Source organism: Lynx rufus, unplaced genomic scaffold (genome assembly GCF_022079265.1).
Source record: "Lynx rufus isolate CCGP_SWC_20201006 ecotype Redwood Valley unplaced genomic scaffold, mLynRuf1.p SCAF_17, whole genome shotgun sequence".
Classification (NCBI taxonomy): Eukaryota; Metazoa; Chordata; class Mammalia; order Carnivora; family Felidae; genus Lynx; species Lynx rufus.
In genome coordinates, this window is record NW_025814831.1 from 3,124,330 (window position 1) to 3,140,538 (window position 16,209).

Consider the following 16,209-nt stretch of genomic DNA (forward strand, 5'->3'; position numbering starts at 1 on the left):
GTTTGTTCCTGTAGATTTCCTTCATTCCTGGTGGTGAGAATGCTTCTTTCCTCCTGGGGGTGGGAGTGGCGCCTCTCCAGAAGCTTCCTCTGGGCCTCTCTCGGAAGGCAAGGAGGGAAGACCACCCTGTCGGCATGTTTCCCAAGTGCCTCACACCAGAGCGGCCCAAGCGCGGCCCACGCCGTCACCCTTCGGCACCCTGTAGAGAGCAGCAGCTTCAATGGTTTAAGCACCCAAGGTGGTTTCGCTTTTCTACCAATATGTATGAGAAAACAGATGAAACCAAATAGAACTTCCAAAGCTATCAACATGATGAAAAGGTTTCCTATAACGTCTTCTAGAAGCAAGCAAACGTAAGTGTGTGTATGAGAAAAATATAAGAACGTTTTTTTTTTAAATAAATCCATGTTCCATTAACAAAGAGCTTTTTTTTTTTTTTTCAACGTTTATTTATTTTTGGGACAGAGAGAGACAGAGCATGAACGGGGGAGGGGCAGAGAGAGAGGGAGACACAGAATCGGAAACAGGCTCCAGGCTCTGAGCCATCAGCCCAGAGCCCGACGCGGGGCTCGAACCCACGGACCACAAGATCGTGACCTGGCTGAAGTCGGACGCCTAACCGACTGCGCCACCCAGGCGCCCCTATAAGAACGTTTTTAAAGAAAACATTTCTAAGACTCCCTGCAAGCAGCATTTGCCACAAGAGCTCTGTCCCGTCCGCCTCATTTTCCGAGCGTGTCTGTTGGCAGGCCCTGCTGCTTCCTCCTGTACTTGACCGTTCTTATCACCTTCAGACTTCTGGAGGAGGAAGCCGCTGGAATGCAAACTTTCCACCTGTTTCAAGTTAATTTATTTCGTGATCACTGCCAATACTTTTACTTACGGCCCTTTTTCTCACAGCAGCAAAGGCGAGGGCCCGCAGTGATCAGAATTAAAAAGAGTCACACCCTGTCCTTTGAGAAGCCTTCTCTGTGGCTGAAGGAATAAGCTTCGCAGAATTCTGGCCACCGGACTCTGGCACCCCCCTGCCAGGACCTGAAGGACTCGGGCGGCTGCAGCAACCTCCCCCCCACCACACACACACACACACACACACACGCACGCACGCACGCGCGCGCGCCTCCGCCATGGTGAGGTCTCTGGCCCCGTGACAACTCCTGATGGGCTGGTCTGAGCAGCGCCACCGCCTCCAGGCTGCCCCCTCCCCGCCTACTCCCTCCCCGCCTACTCGGTCCCCATACCCACCCCTGCTGCGAAGCAATGTCTCCCACACCCCTGACCGAACTGTGCCGCCCCTTCCGTAAAATGTAAAATCTTCCTCGGTGATTATCATTACCCTCAGGAGAGAACCTAACCCCTTCCTGTGGCCTGGCAGCCCGGGCCTGCTGGGGCCCCAATCTCTCCTTTTCCTCCACCCACAGGAGGCTCCTTTAATGCCACGCCAGCTGGCTTCTGTCCTTCCTCCACCTGCGTGTTTTCTCCTCCGTGCTCCCTCCTCATGTTCACGGCCCCGGGTTCAAGGGCACCTCTCCGCGGGCTCCCCCCTCATCTTCACAGACAAGGGCACCTCTCCGCGGGCTCCCGAGGCTCCTCACAGCACTGGCACGTCTGCTTCTCCCAGGAGCCTTCGAGCCCCAGGCGGCAGGACTGCGCTTGTTGGAGGAATGTTCTTCCCAGTCTTAAAATTTTTTTTTTTAACGTTTATTTATTTTTGAGAGAGAGAGAGAGCATGAACAGAGGAGGGGCAGACAGAGAGGGAGACACAGAATCTGAAACAGGCTCCAGGCTCTGAGCGGTCAGCACAGAGCCCGACGCGGGGCTCGAACTCACGGACCGTGAGATCATGACCTGAGCCGAAGTCGGACGCTTGACCGACCAAGCCACCCAGGCACCCCTGTTCTTCCCAGTCTTAATCTTTCCTGTTGACTCTGTGCTTATGCAAGAAATGCACTTCAACGCCCTTGAACTTTCTGCTGGAAGGACACCTGACAAGCTAGTTATGGCCATTATTGATGAACTGGTGCCAGAACTTTCAGAAGTTGTGAGCGAGCCAAACACCATCGGCTGTCAGGACTGTTCTTGAGGGTCCGTCACTGCTAGATCCCGCCAAGTTTCCAGGTTTTCCCGCACAGGTCTGTGCGGTCAGAGCGGCGCGCCTCACGGGCTGTTCTGCAGTAAGACTGGAGCACAGTGGGAGAACTGGGAGGAGCTGGTATAGGTGGCCGGGCCGAGCTGCGGCAAAGTGGGAAGCCAGGCTGGCCGGCTGGCCAGGAGGGAGAGGGGACAGGTCCTAGACACAGCGGTCACGTCCGCGTGGCCACAGCTGCGGCACCTACCGAGGTGTTCACTTCGTCCTGCATCCACTTCTCGCAGACTCACACGTCCTCACATTTGATCACGGTGACTTCTGTCTGGCACTTCTGAAGCGTCTCTCTCACGCAAAGCTGGACCAGAAGAGGGACAGCCAAGGTGGAAAGTTCCAAACGAAGGGCCAGCTGGTCCACAAAAGGGATTGAATTCCTCCTTCCTGTGCCATAGCGACAGGGCCCCGCTGGCAGAAAGATGCCCTCATCTGCTTACCTAAGACCTGAAACTGCCGCTTGTCGTCGTCAAATACGACTGGACACCAGACTGAACGATCGTTCCAGGGTTGCAGTGTGTAAATCTTCAACCTTTCATCCTTTATGTATGTATTTATTTATTTATTTATTTATTTATTTATTTATTTATTTATTTAGAGCGAGCGAGCAGGGGAGGGGCAGAGAGACAGAGGGAGAGAGTCCCTTACTGACAGTGCAGAGCCCAACACGGGGCGTGAACTCACGCACTGCGAGATCATGACCGGAGCTGAAATCAAGAGTCGGACACTTAACGACGGAGCCCCCAGGCGCCCCTCTCATCCATCCTTCTAAAAACAATATATGATCTCTACATTTTCCTTTTGTTTTCCAAAAAAAGCATTTTTTAAAACCCTACCTTTCCACAAATATTCCTGGACTTCTGCCCCAAAGCCTTCAGTCTTAGAAACTAAAGGTGATTCACACACAGGGACCCAGTGAGTGGCAACAGGCAGCTGGCCCAGGCTCGCCCCACGGACTTGCATCCCAAGATGGGGACCCCTCCCCTCCCCCAAGCCGACCGAGGACGCTGAAGGACAGCAGCAAGGGGACAAAGGGCAGGTGTCACCCCCGCAGTGCTCCACCGGCTCACCACCCTCCAGAACTGTACCCCAGTGTTATCTTCTTACAGGTTCCTTATCAGCAAGCGTTAAAGCAGTCACCCCAACAACTCACGGCTTTTCCGAGCTACCCACACATGAAGAAGCGCCAGGAGGCGCCAGGAGTGTTCAGTGACCCCTCCTCATTTGTCACCTCGCTACTGCCTAAATCATCTGCTTTACAGGTGAACTCTGTCAACCGGCTCTCTCAACCACCCTCAGTTTTCCACTGTAATTTGAGAGATTTTATCTTAATTGTGGCAGAGTTAGCTCTTCTGCGCTCCCCAGTAAATATATGTTCTGTTTTTGTTCACCCCAGAACTGCTATTTAAAAGGGAGGAGAAGGAGCTTGGGGGAGGAAAAAGTCCTTCTGTAAAAGGAAGACTCCCTTTGAGGTTAGAATAATTACCGTAATTTACGGCTGTCACAGCAGCAGCATGGAATGCACGGCTTCCTCACAGTGGAGTGGCTGTCTCGGGCGGGACAGGAGGCGGGGGGCCGCGCAGGCTAGAACCCATCAGCTCTGCTGGCGAGCAGCCAAGGACAAGGAAAGGAACGTGCGTGTACGTACTTGTCACACTGAGCGTTCATCACCGTGTCTGGGAGGGAACAACCCCTCCCGTTTTTCCTCTTTCTATGTAAACTGCCAGCCAGGCAGCCCCGTGGGGGGCTTCTCCTCCTCCAGCTCTGCAGGCCCAGCCTCCTTCTCCACCCCTTCCCGCTTACAGTAGGCTCCGGGGCTCTCCCGGCACAGTCCCGGGCCCACCTCCCCACGAGGAGCCAGGATTTGGAACCAAAGACTTTCCCCTAGGCCCTCCTTCCCGGAAGTGCCTGCACAGAACACGAAGCTCCTGAGTGAAGGCGTCACACTACACCACTGGGGAAACCGGTGGGCCACGATGAGAGGAACAGATGCTGGCAAAACGTGGTGTCCCTGCAGGTCTGCAGTCCTGACACTTCGGGGCTGGGAACCGAAAGTCTTCCTTCTGGAGGGTTGGGATCCCAGCCTCCCATTCTAGACAGACGCAGACACATCAGTATTCCGTATTCAGCAGTACGTAAAAAGACCAGCACATCAGGACTAAACAGGGTTTATACTGGGAGTGAAACGTTGGCTTCACATCAGAAATCAGCCAATCCTGATAGAGGAACACAATCCCCCAACGAAGTTAGTCTTCTCAAAAACAAAGTCAAATCTGGATGTGGTCAAGGCTCTAGATTGCAGCTGACAATTTACAGGAGACACACAGATCGGAGGAACATGGTACATTACGCCCTGGGAAAGCAACAGCAAAACACAGTTTGTGGAAAATTCAAAAGGACACATCCTTCCCCTCCTCCCGCATAAACTACTTTGAAAAAAGGAAGGGGACGGAGTCAAAACCTATAGATTAAAAAGTAACCAAAAGAATGTCAATAAATCACAATCTGTAGCCCTAATGTGCATCCTGATACAAGAAAACTGTAAAAGCAAAACAAAACAAAAAAAAGCAAAAAACATTTCTACGATAACTGAAGAAATCTAAAAAAAAAAAAAACTGAACGCTGAACATTTGCTGAAGTTGTATTTTAGTTATTATGTTTATATATATATTTTAAAGTTCATATCTCTTTTTTTAAATTTTTTTTAACACATTTATTTTTGAGAGGCAGAGCATAAGCAGGTGAGGGGCAGAGAGACACAGAGACAGAATCTGAAGCAGGCTCCAGGCTCTGAGCTGTCAGCACAGAGCCCGACGCGGGGCTTGAACTCATGAACCGTGAGACCATAACCTGAGCTGAAGTCAGCCGCTCAACCGACTGAGCCACCCAGGTGCCCCTATTTCTTTCTTTTTTTTTTCAAGTTTACTTATTTTGAGAGGGACAGGGAGAGAGAGAGAATGAGCAGAGGAGGGACACAGAGAGAAGCCCAAGCAGGTCGGCAGTGTTAGCACAGAGCCCAACACGGGGCTCAAACCCATGAACCATGAGATCATGACCTGAGCTGACATCAAGAGTCGGATGCTTAACGGACTGAGCAACCCAGACGCCCCCATATGTAACTGTAAAAGATACGAACTTTTGAACTCTAAAAAATAGTAAGCATTAAAAAAAAAAGTTAAAAAAAATATGAACTTTGGGGCGCCTGGGTGGCTCAGTCGGTTAAACGTCCATCTCTTGATTTTGGCTCAGGTCACCATCTCACAGTTGTGACTGAGCCCTGCGTCCAGATCCACGCTGGGCGTGGGGCCTGCTTGGGATTCTCTTTCTCCCTCTCTCTGTCTGCCCCGCCTCCCCTCTCAAAACATTAAAAAAAAAAAAGATACATAGGAAATATTACAAATGAAATGTTCCTTTTTTTTTTTTTTAACTCTTGAGAGACAGAGCATGAGCGGGAGAGGGGCAGAGAGAGAAAGAGAGAGAGACTGACACACACACACACACACACACACACACAGAATCAGAAGCAGGCTCCAGGCTCCGAGCTGTCAGCACAGAGCCTGACACGGGGCTTGAATCCAAGAACCGTGAGATCATGACCCGAGCTGAAGTCAGAGCTGAAGTCAGACGCTTAACCCTGAGCCACCGAGGCGCTCCACAAATGAAATGTGAAATCCGATATTTGCCACAAAGTAATCTGGGAGCCGGGAATGGATGGGTAAAGATGAAATAAACACCCCCAAGCGGACAGGGGTAGAAGCAGGGTACTGGACACAGCATTCTTCACAGTCTTCTGTTTTTGCAAGTTTAACATTTCCCATAAATAACAAAAATAGAAAATAAAGGAATGCATTTCTCCACATGAACAGAACAAGGGGAAACCCTGTGACTGTTTCACTCCATGAAGAAACAGCGTGCGGGGACATCTGAACAGGAGGCAGAGAGTGAGAAAGGCCCCTTTCAACCCTGACTCTGCTGGGTAACACCAGGCCAGTCACAGCCAGGCCCTGGGCTGTTTAAAGTCCTCTGCCCCAGCTTTAATTTTCTTCCAACTAATTTATTGAAAGCCTTTTAAATACTAGAAATATCCATGCTTGTTTTAAAAGCCTCTGATGAGGCTGCCTGGGTGGCTTAGTCAGTTGAGCATCCAATTCTTGATTTTGGCTCAGGTCACAATCCCAGGGTTGTGGGATCAAGCCCTGTGCTGGGCTCTGCATTAGGATCTGTGCTGAGAGCTTAAGATTCTCTCTCTCTCTCTCTCTCTCTCTCTCTCTCTCTCTCTGCCCCTCTCCCCTGCTCATGGGCATGTGCACTCTCTAAAAAAAAAAATTTTTTTTTAAGTTTGTTTAAAAATAAATAAATAAATAAAATCCTCTGATGAGACCGCTCACCACTTTCTCATTTGTCTAGCATTTAACTTCCCTCATGTGTTTACTCTGAAGCTACATTTGAGGGGAGGGGACTGTTGAAAATCATTCTCTTTAATGAAAATCTAAGCAAAATATGGGATCAGGACGCCCACTATTTATCTGTAAATATTACCTCTCCTGCTGAGGGCCTGTTTGGGCTTTTTTTTTTTTTTTTTTTTTTTGATCCAAAAGTTACTAGAAGAAAAATGTGAATTCACTGTCCTCTAGATACAGGAACTATAATATAGATATTCTTTATGAGCAAGCGCTGTGATCTTGAGGAAATGTTTCCATCTTATTGCACTGAAGTTTTCTGGTCTGTACAACGGGGAGGGTAAAAGCACCTACTTCACAGAACCGTGCGAAGAGGAAAACAGGCAAAGTTCACAGACCAGCGTGTGCAAACACTTGGTTAATGCAAACTAGTGCCGTGTTGATGAATCCAGGACTACAAGCAAATAGTCTACTTTATACATTTTTAATGTTTACTTATTTTTGAGAGACAGAGAGAGAGACAGAGCATGAGCATGGGAAGAGCAGAGAGAGAGAGACACAGAAGCTGAAGCAGGCTCCAGGCTCCGAGCTGTCAGCACAGAGGCTGACACGGGGCTCGAACTCGGAACAGCTAGATCGTGACCTGAGCCGAATTCGGACTCGTAACCTGCTGAGCCAACCAGGTGTCCCAGGACTACAAGCAAACAGTAATGTGTATAATGTAACCACTGCTTCTCTAACTTGTGAGCTCATTTTTATTTTTTTTAACGTTTATTTATTTTTGAGACAGAGAGAGACAGAGCATGAACAGGGGAGGGTCAGAGAGAGAGGGAGACACAGAATCGGAAGCAGGCTCCAGGCTCTGAGCCGTCAGCACAGAGCCCGACACGGGGCTTGAACCCACGAACCGTGAGATCATGACCTGAGCCGAAGTCTGACGCTTAACCGACTGAGCTACCCAGGCACCCCTTGTGAGCTCATTTTTAGACTCCCCCATAAAATCCTGATGCTATACTTCAATAAACCTGGGCAGGGGAAACTAGACAAACCAATAAATAATTAAAGATCCTGGTGCCCGGGGCCACATCCCAGACCTATCACCTCAGAATCTCAGGGGGTGGGGAGAGGGGGTGGTATTTTTTAAAGTCTTCCAGGTGATTCCAAATGTGCAAACACTTTTAGGAGCCGATGATGCAAACTACAGAGACAAGGAATAAACAGGTGTTAAGTGCCTAGAAAACACTTAATTTTAGAGCTGACTTTTTTTTTTTAATGTTTATTTATTTTGAGGGGGGGAGGGGCAGAGAGCAAGAGAGGGAGAGAGAATCCCAAGCAGGCTCCCCGCTGTCAGTGCAGAGCCTGATGCAGGGCTCGATCTCTCAAACCATGAGATCATGACCTGAGTTGAAATCAAGAGTCCTAGGGGCGCCTGGGTGGCGCAGTCGGTTAAGCGTCCGACTTCAGCCAGGTCACGATCTCGCGGTCTGGGAGTTCGAGCCCCGCGTCGGGCTCTGGGCTGATGGCTCGGAGCCTGGAGCCTGTTTCCGATTCTGTGTCTCCCTCTCTCTCTGCCCCTCCCCCGTTCATGCTCTGTCTCTCTCTGTCCCAAAAATAAATAAACGTTAAAAAAAAAAATTTAAAAAAAAAAAAAAAAGAGTCCTAGCTGACTTTTTCAGTTGGGTTCGGAAGAAAAAGTGGTACCAGAGACAGCAGATGGGAATAAATCATGTAGGTCCTAAAGCAGCTTTCCTGAACTCAAGTGAAGAACAAAGAATTAAAGAAAAATATGTAGTGAGGATGTGGAGAAAGGGGAACCTTCCTACACCGTTGGTAGGAATGCAAACTGGTATAGCCACTCTGGACAACAATACAGAGGTTCCTCAAACATTAAAAATAGGACTACCCCATGGTCCAGTAATCACACCACTGGGTATTCATCCAAAAAATACAAAAACACTAAATCGAAGGGATACACGTATATAATGGAATATTCAGCCATAAAAAAGAATGAAAGCTTGCCATTTGCAACAACTTTGATGCATCCAGAAAGTATAATGCTAAGTGAATAAGTCAGAGAAGGACAAATACCATATGATTCACTCATATATGCAATTTAAGAAACAAAACAAATAAGCAAATGAAAAAAAAGAGAGAGAGAAAAACTAAGAAACAGACGCTTAACTGTAGAGAATCGATGGTCACCAGAGAGGAGGTGGTGGGGGGGGGGGAGACGGGGATGAAGGAGGGCACCTGTTGGGATGAGCACCGGGTGATGTAAGGAAGTGTTGAATCACCGTATTGTACACCTGAAACTAATATAACAGTGTATGTTATACTGAAATTAAAATTAAAAACTTAATAAAAAATATGTGTGAACTAGACATACAGGATTAAAATATATCTATTTAAATAAAGAAAACAGAAGGTTCACGACCTGTTACTTTTTTTTTTTTTAATTTTTTTTTTTTCAACGTTTATTTATTTTTGGGACAGAGAGAGACAGAGCATGAACGGGGGAAGGGCAGAGAGAGAGGGAGACACAGAATCGGAAACAGGCTCCAGGCTCCGAGCCATCAGCCCAGAGCCTGACGCGGGGCTCGAACTCACGGACCGTGAGATCGTGACCTGGCTGAAGTCGGGCGCTCAACCGACTGCGCCACCCAGGCGCCCCACGACCTGTTACTTTTAAGAAGACCTAATATCTATGGGGCGGGGCGCTGGGTGGCTCAGTCGGTTAAGCGCCAGATTTCGGCTCAGGTCATGATCTCACAGTTCGTGGGTTCGAGCCCCATGTCAGGCTCTGTGCTGACAGCTCAGAGCCTGGAGCCTGCTTTGGTTTCTGTGTCTCCCTCTCTCTCTGCTCCTGTCCCACTTGCGCTCGCGCTCTCTCTCTCAAAAATAAGTAACCATTAAAAAAAAAAAAAAAAAAAGGCCTAATATTTAAAATCAAAGTCTGAAAGACAACAATCTCTCTGTGCAGCAGGAATTGAACTACCTGGACAGAGCCAGCCATGTACTCAGCGAGCACAGGGAGATACGCCCAAACAAACAGGAAACACAAATCGCCCTGAAGTAAAAAACTGATCCTGTAAGTTCTGTGCAAGATCTAGCACAATGGGGCGCACGTCCTACAAAAACACAGCAGCAGTTTCCGCAGGAGAGCAGGGCCAGGGCTGACTCACAGGCAGCTTATCCCCTTGTCGGCATCACAATCCACACCTTCACAAGTTCAGGCGGCCCAGCGGGTGAGCAGCCCCCTGCTCCGCTGTCACTTGGACAACAAAAGGAAGAAAGGTCTCATCCTGAGGATTAGACCCACGGTAAGACTGACTTCAGCAAAAGGGTATGTGACGATAAAGGAAACCTTGTTTGGGTGGTTTTTTTTTAAGATTTTATTTTTAAGTAATCTCTTCACTCAGTGTGGGGCTCACAACCCCAAGATCAAAGGTCGCATGCTCTACCGACTGAGCCAGCCAGGTGCCCCTTGGGCACCCTAGTTCACAAAATAAGCTAGGGTAAGTCCTCATCCTAGGGACGGTTGGTTGATGTTACGTTTGCCTGCCCGGAGCATTTTCAGATACCTGTTGAATACCTTGCTGCCCAAGGACTGAGATGCTGGGTGGCTTTCTATATTGTAGGAATGAGAGTCCCCGCTGTGGCCACTGTAAGAGGAAGCTGAGCTAGAGACCGGGGCTCTGGGTGACCAGTTGCCCTGTTAACTTCTTCTCTAAACTATAAACCAGGCAGAACTTCAAAGCTGCATTTATAAAAGAACGCTAACAGGCAACGGGCTAAAATAAATGAAAATTTACAGGCAGGCTCATTTTGGAATTCTTAACTGGCTTTTTTATCCCGGGCTTTCCAGGCCCCCTCCTTAGCCTGTTGGCAAAAGGAAGTGTTAGTATTTGTATGCTTTGTTTAAATATTTTAACTGCAGCGCATTCCACAGTTAGACATTTTCTTGTGACAGGTGGACTCAAGGCTTAGAACTCCACTGACAAAAAAAAAAAAAAAATCCTTTCCCAAAAAAGTGCAATTGATAAAAACTATCATTCTTTGTTGCTATAGATATTGATCTTTGTGGACCTTCAACCTGTAACATGCGTGTATGCAAATAGCTTCCAAACAAGAAAAACTATTCAACGTGAAGTCCCACAAAAGTCGATGATAACGTGTGCCATAGCTTGAAGAAAAGGACTAATAATCTTGACGAAGCCAAAACACAGACCGAAAACAAAACAAAACAAAAACATGCTGTGCACACCAAGAGCTGTTTAAGAAAGAACAACCTTCGGGAAGAAATAAGGTACGTAACAAACTCGCTACAGCTGACTCGGAGGTACGAATTAGCAAAAGTTCCGACCACCAACAGTCCCCGGCGTGACAGCGACACCCTCAGTTCCTAGAGACCAAGGGAGTTGACGCAGGGCACGCCCCTGTCCCCCGCGGGCCGCGGGCGCTGCTCCGCGCCAGGCCCGGACGGGCTCGAGGACCCCGCTCCCGGAGAGCTGACGCCGCAGCCCGGCACAAAGGGGTGCGGGACCCACAGGTGTCCCTGAGGAGCGCCGCCTGAGTGTGTCGCCACCTGCGGTCCCCCGTCCCGGCCCACCCTCTGCAGGAATCCCGCTTACCCAGCTCGGCGCCGTATCCCTGCGCTCCCCAGCTCGCTCGGGAGCGAGCTGACAGCCTGGTCCAGAGAAGGCGCGGCAGAGCGGAGAGACCAGAGCCCTCCTACGGGGCCGCAAGGCGGCCATCGCCCGCGTCCCCCGGCTGCCGCGGCGCACGGCAGAGTCGCGCCGGCGCGAGCGGCTGCGTTACGGCACGGTCGCAAAGCCGGCGGGAGGGAGCCGCGCGGCCGACGGTGCGCTTTCCCAGCGTGGCACCGGCCGCGGGGTGGACCCGGCGGGGGCGCAGGGCGCCGGCGGCCGCTCTTGGGCCGCGGCAGTTCCGGGCTGTTGTGCCAGGCGGTAGCGGCCGGCGCGGCCCGGGCGCGGCGCGGCGCCGGAGGACGTTTTCCCAGGGCGGGGGCTGTTCGGCCCCGGGGCGGGGCCGCGGGCCGGCGACGGCGGGAGCGGCGGAGTCGCTGGGCGTCGGCGGCGGAGTGCGCGATGGCGCGGGCGGCACAGGTGAGCGCGGCGCGGCGGCGGCTGGCGGGCCCGTGGACGACCCCGGCCCCGGCGCGACCCCCGCTCCGGCCCGGCCGGCCGGGCCTCGGCGCCGCGCCGTCCTCGCGTCCGACGCGGGCCGGCTCGCTCGCCTCCCTCCCGGGGCCTCCTCCCGCCCGGGGGCTCCGCGGCCCCGGCCCAGAGCGGCCGCCCCCTCCCCGCGCTGGCCATTGTGAGGTCAGGGCCGGCGGGCGCGTTGGGGGCCCGGGCGAGACGCCCGGAGCGGCCGCTGCGGCCAGTAGCTGCCGCGCCACCGCCGGCCCCTTCACCGGCCGCCCGGTTCAGACCTAGCCGGCTGGGGTGAGAGGGATGCAGCCAGGGGCTCAGCTCCGGTGCCGCACCCCGTAAAGGGCTGACCTTCCACCTCGCCATCTCACCTCGGGAAGCCAAGACCAAACCAGCTTAGACTCTTCTGGGTAAAGTGCTGGCAGAGAAGGGCGAGGGGGGGCGGAGAGGAAGAAGCCGGGCAGCCCGCCCTTCGAGGGGCTCCAGAGGCATGTTCCTGGCCGGGACACCCACAGGGGGTCGGTTTCAATTGATGACCCACTCTCCCATTGAGCCGTGATGGAGACCCGAGAGCTTGGGGGGGAAATGCGTTAAGCCATTCTCGACTCCTGCTGGGAGGCTAATGAACGAATTGCTCCTAGCTGTCACATGTTTGGGGGAGGGGGTGGCGAACGTGACCGGGGCTGGGGAGGTGCTAGCCCTCCAAAGCCCAGCGTGGTGCTTTTAACACGGCACCAGTCACCTGTCCCTCTCCGGGCAAGTTTCTACTTCTGCAGGGAAGGTTTGCGAGGTGCTAGAAGGGTGCGGGGAGAAACGGGGTAACTTTGTACACGTGCGTGAAGGGTGGCGAGGAACGGTAGAAGTGGGGACTTTTGGTGGCGATTGGGATGCAGTGGTATTTGTTTTATTTAATTACCTTTTTCTGGAAACTAAGCATAGCTCTTTGGTCAGGTGGGTGGGTGCTTAGATGGCACTGTTCCCATGTGAAAGTAAAAAGATAAGAGGCCACTGTTTTACATCCCCCAAAGGTGCCTGCTGTTGCCATCAGCCAGGTTCCAACGTTAATACCTAAGATACTTGTGCTGTTTCTGAGCTGATAGTTGATTTCATTCTGTTGGTATAAAGACATAGGCTGCTCTCTGACAGTTGAGGAAACTCAAAATTCACAGGCACAGGGCTCCAACTCCGTCCACACTGCAGTAAGCCGTTGTTCTTAATCTCTGCTGTGTGTAGGTGATTTTCAGGAAGGTGGATTAGTCACTCTTTCTGCACTTGAGTATGATTGTTGTTTGGATCACAGCAATGACGGGCCCTTTTTTTTCCCAATGCTTATTTTTGAGAGAGATTATGCACAATAGGGGGAGGGGCAGGGAGAGAGGGAGACCCAGAATCCGAAGCGGGCTCAGGCTCTGAGCTGTCAGCACAGAGCCTGACGCGGGGCTCGAACCCACGAACCATGAGCTCATGGCCTGAACCAAAGTTCGGACACTCAACTGACTGAGCCATGCAGGGGCCCCGGGCCCTTTTTCTTAAATATATTTTTTTAAATGAGAATCTCAGGATAAACATACAGTCACCGTTCTGAAGAGGCTTTGTGTAATTTGTCATTCTTGTCATTTTTTAGTGCTTCTAAAACTGAACACAGCAAAAGTATGGATATGGGAAATCAACATCCATCCATCAGTAGGCTTCAGGAAATCCAAAAGGAAGTGAAAAGTATAGAACAGCAAGTAATTGGCTTCAGTGGTCTGTCAGATGACAAGAATTACAAGAAACTGGAGAGGATTTTAACAAAACAGCTTTTTGAAATAGACTCTGTAGATACTGAAGGAAAAGGAGACATTCAGCAAGCGAGGAAGAGGGCAGCACAAGAGACAGAGCGTCTTCTCAAAGAGTTAGAGCAGAATGCAAACCACCCACACCGGATCGAGATACAGAACATTTTTCAAGAAGCCCAGTCCCTGGTGAAAGAGAAGATTGTGCCCTTTTACAGTGGGGGCAACTGTGTAACCGATGAATTTGAAGAAGGCATCCAAGACATCATTCTGAGGCTGACACACGTCAAGACCGGGGGGAAGATCTCCCTGCGCAAAGCAAGGTATCACACTTTAACCAAAATCTGTGCGGTGCAAGAGATTATCGAAGACTGCACGAAAAGGCAGCCTTCCCTGCCGCTCTCCGAGGACGCGCATCCTTCGGTTGCCAAAATTAACTCTGTGATGTGTGAGGTGAACAAGGCCAGGGGCACTCTGATTGCCCTGCTGATGGGAGTGAACCATAACGAGACCTGCAGGCACTTATCTTGTGTGCTCTCGGGGCTGATCGCGGATCTGGACGCTCTGGATGTGTGCGGGCGGACGGAGATCCGAAATTACCGCCGGGAGGTAGTGGAAGACATCAACCAGTTACTGAAATATTTGGATTTAGAAGAGGAAGCAGATAGCACCTACGCATTTGACCTGGGACAGAATCATTCCATCTTAAAGATAGAAAAGGTCCTCAAGAGAATGAGAGAAATAAAAAACGAGTTCCTTCGAGCACAGAATCCTCCTGAATTGTACCTGAGCTCCAAAACAGAATTGCAGGGGCTGATCGGACAGCTGGACGAGGTAAGTCTGGAGAAGAACCCTTGCATCCGGGAGGCTCGGAGAAGAGCGGTGATCGAGGTGCAGACCCTCATCACTTACATCGACTTGAAGGAGGCCCTGGAGAAGAGGAGGTCCTTCGCTTCCGAGGAGCACCCGTCCCATAAAGCGGTCTGGGACATCCTGGGAAACTTGTCCGAGATCCAGGGAGAGGTTCTTTCATTTGATGGGAACCGAACGGACAAGAACTACATCCGGCTGGAAGAGCTGCTCACCAAGCAGCTGCTCGCCCTGGACGCCGTGGACCCTCAAGGGGAAGAGCAGTGCAAAGCCGCCAGGAAGCAGGCGGTGAAGCTCGCCCAGAACATCCTCAGCTATCTCGACCTGAAATCCGACGAATGGGAGTACTAACGAACCACGGGCCTCACGGTGGCGAGTTCTGCTCTGCACTTTATGTATCCTTCTGTGTGTTTAGAGAGAGCTTTCGGTTCGTGGAGCCGAAATGGAGTTTATACGTGCATATTTCAATCTCGCTATTTATGATTTAAGCAAATTCTATTCGGTATCTCTGCTGCTTTTGATGTTGCAAAACGAATATGATTACAGCACATTAACTTTTCCATTTGGATCATTATTTGTATGTTGTGGTGTGGTTTTTGGCGTTTTTTTTTTTCATCAGAAAGTGGAATTGGGCAGCTCTTGTGATCTCTAAGTGGGTTGTGCAGGCATTAAAATGCAGACATTTCAGGATCTACATGTAGGCATAACCTCATACGATACTAGAACAATTATGAGAAGGGGGAAGATTTTTGGTTAAGTGGAAGTAACGTCCAAACACAAAAGCAATACAGTGATGTGTTTTATTATGCTGAGTAGAGCAGAAGGCTTTTTTTTCCCCCTTAATTTCTAAGGCCTGATTGGTCCAACCCAAGTTAATAGGGTGGGGGTTTTTCTGTTTGTTTTCAGATTTTCTGTTTTTCTCATAAGCGTTTTTTGTTTGAAAAATGGTGTCTGTATTTTCCCCCATACTCTGCACTTAGAGGGGAAAATCTTATTTTTGTGTGCAACGTAAGACAATTATGAAAGCTAGTAGCAAAGAAACCTTTGAGACTGCATCGAAGAAGGGATCAAACATCAAATTGCCTTCAAGTTGCCCTTGTTTGCACAACCTGAATCTATAATTTTCCGTAGCAATTAGTAAGGATGGGAACATTTAGGTAAGGTTAAGAGACCTTTAGAAAAAAAAAAGAGAAAAGGAAACACCCTTACGTGTAGCAGGGTGATGAAAACCGGAGATTAGTTACCAATGTCAGGCTGCTAACACTAAGCCAGCACGTCTGAACGTGGTGCGGCATGGGCTGCCTCTGTCGTTCGAGACCGTGTGATGGACAGACTCCCTGGACCCACCTGCTGCTATCATACAGCGTCTGAGAGCAGAACCCGCCGGGAGCTGCGTGGGACCAGATGTTTCCAGCTTGTCTGAGGAAGTTCGCTACTTGCAGCATCCCACACCCTCGCACTCTGGGACGAAGCCGCAAAACAGCTCTGAGCACCTGCCGCGCTCCTCAGCTCGTGTCACTGGTCCCCGGGTGTTTCTCTAGTGCCCTCGAGAGCCAGTCAGGTCTGTCCACGCGGGACGTGTCTTTCCTCCTGCTGAAGGCATGCGTCTTTCTGTCAATGCTTTCTGAGGATTCAGTTTCATGGCTGCCAGTCTATGGGAACAAAAGAATTTCCCAAAGTTCTGAAGTGCCTCCATGACATGTCGGTCCCAGTATTATAACAGACAGACTACTCTTTTCTGTTCCCACTTTTCACAGAAGAATCCTGTTAGAGCACATCTTTTGGACCCTATAGTCTGTAATTTTCTCTCAGAGATACTAATTTGGTAACTGTAAGCAGCTAAAAGTAGGAGA

At 50.5% G+C, this 16,209-nt stretch overlaps 2 protein-coding genes across 2 annotated transcripts in view; one reads left to right on the forward strand and one right to left on the reverse strand.

The window, feature by feature from the left end:
• LOC124512487 (cytochrome c oxidase assembly factor 8) overlaps window positions 1-11,332 on the reverse strand; it is a 28,545-nt gene extending 17,213 nt beyond the window's left edge. Inside the window, exon 1 of the mRNA XM_047080012.1 lies at window positions 11,172-11,332. Within this exon, the coding sequence (XP_046935968.1) occupies window positions 11,172-11,294 (123 nt within the window). The 5' untranslated portion in view covers window positions 11,295-11,332. The remainder of the gene's footprint in view (window positions 1-11,171) is intronic.
• Window positions 9,681-15,821, forward strand: BAG5 (BAG cochaperone 5). Its single transcript, XM_047080011.1, has 3 exons — window positions 9,681-9,860; window positions 10,609-10,846; window positions 13,336-15,821. Exon 3 carries the CDS (start codon window positions 13,364-13,366, stop codon window positions 14,705-14,707), a length of 1,344 nt encoding a protein of 447 aa, XP_046935967.1. The 5' UTR covers window positions 9,681-9,860; window positions 10,609-10,846; window positions 13,336-13,363; the 3' UTR covers window positions 14,708-15,821.
• Window positions 15,822-16,209: the final 388 nt, after the last annotated feature.

Bases quoted from the DNA above. Each gene is read 5' to 3' on its own strand.
- BAG5 (XM_047080011.1), top strand. From the start codon at position 13,364: ATGGATATGGGAAATCAACATCCATCCATCAGTAGGCTTCAGGAAATC.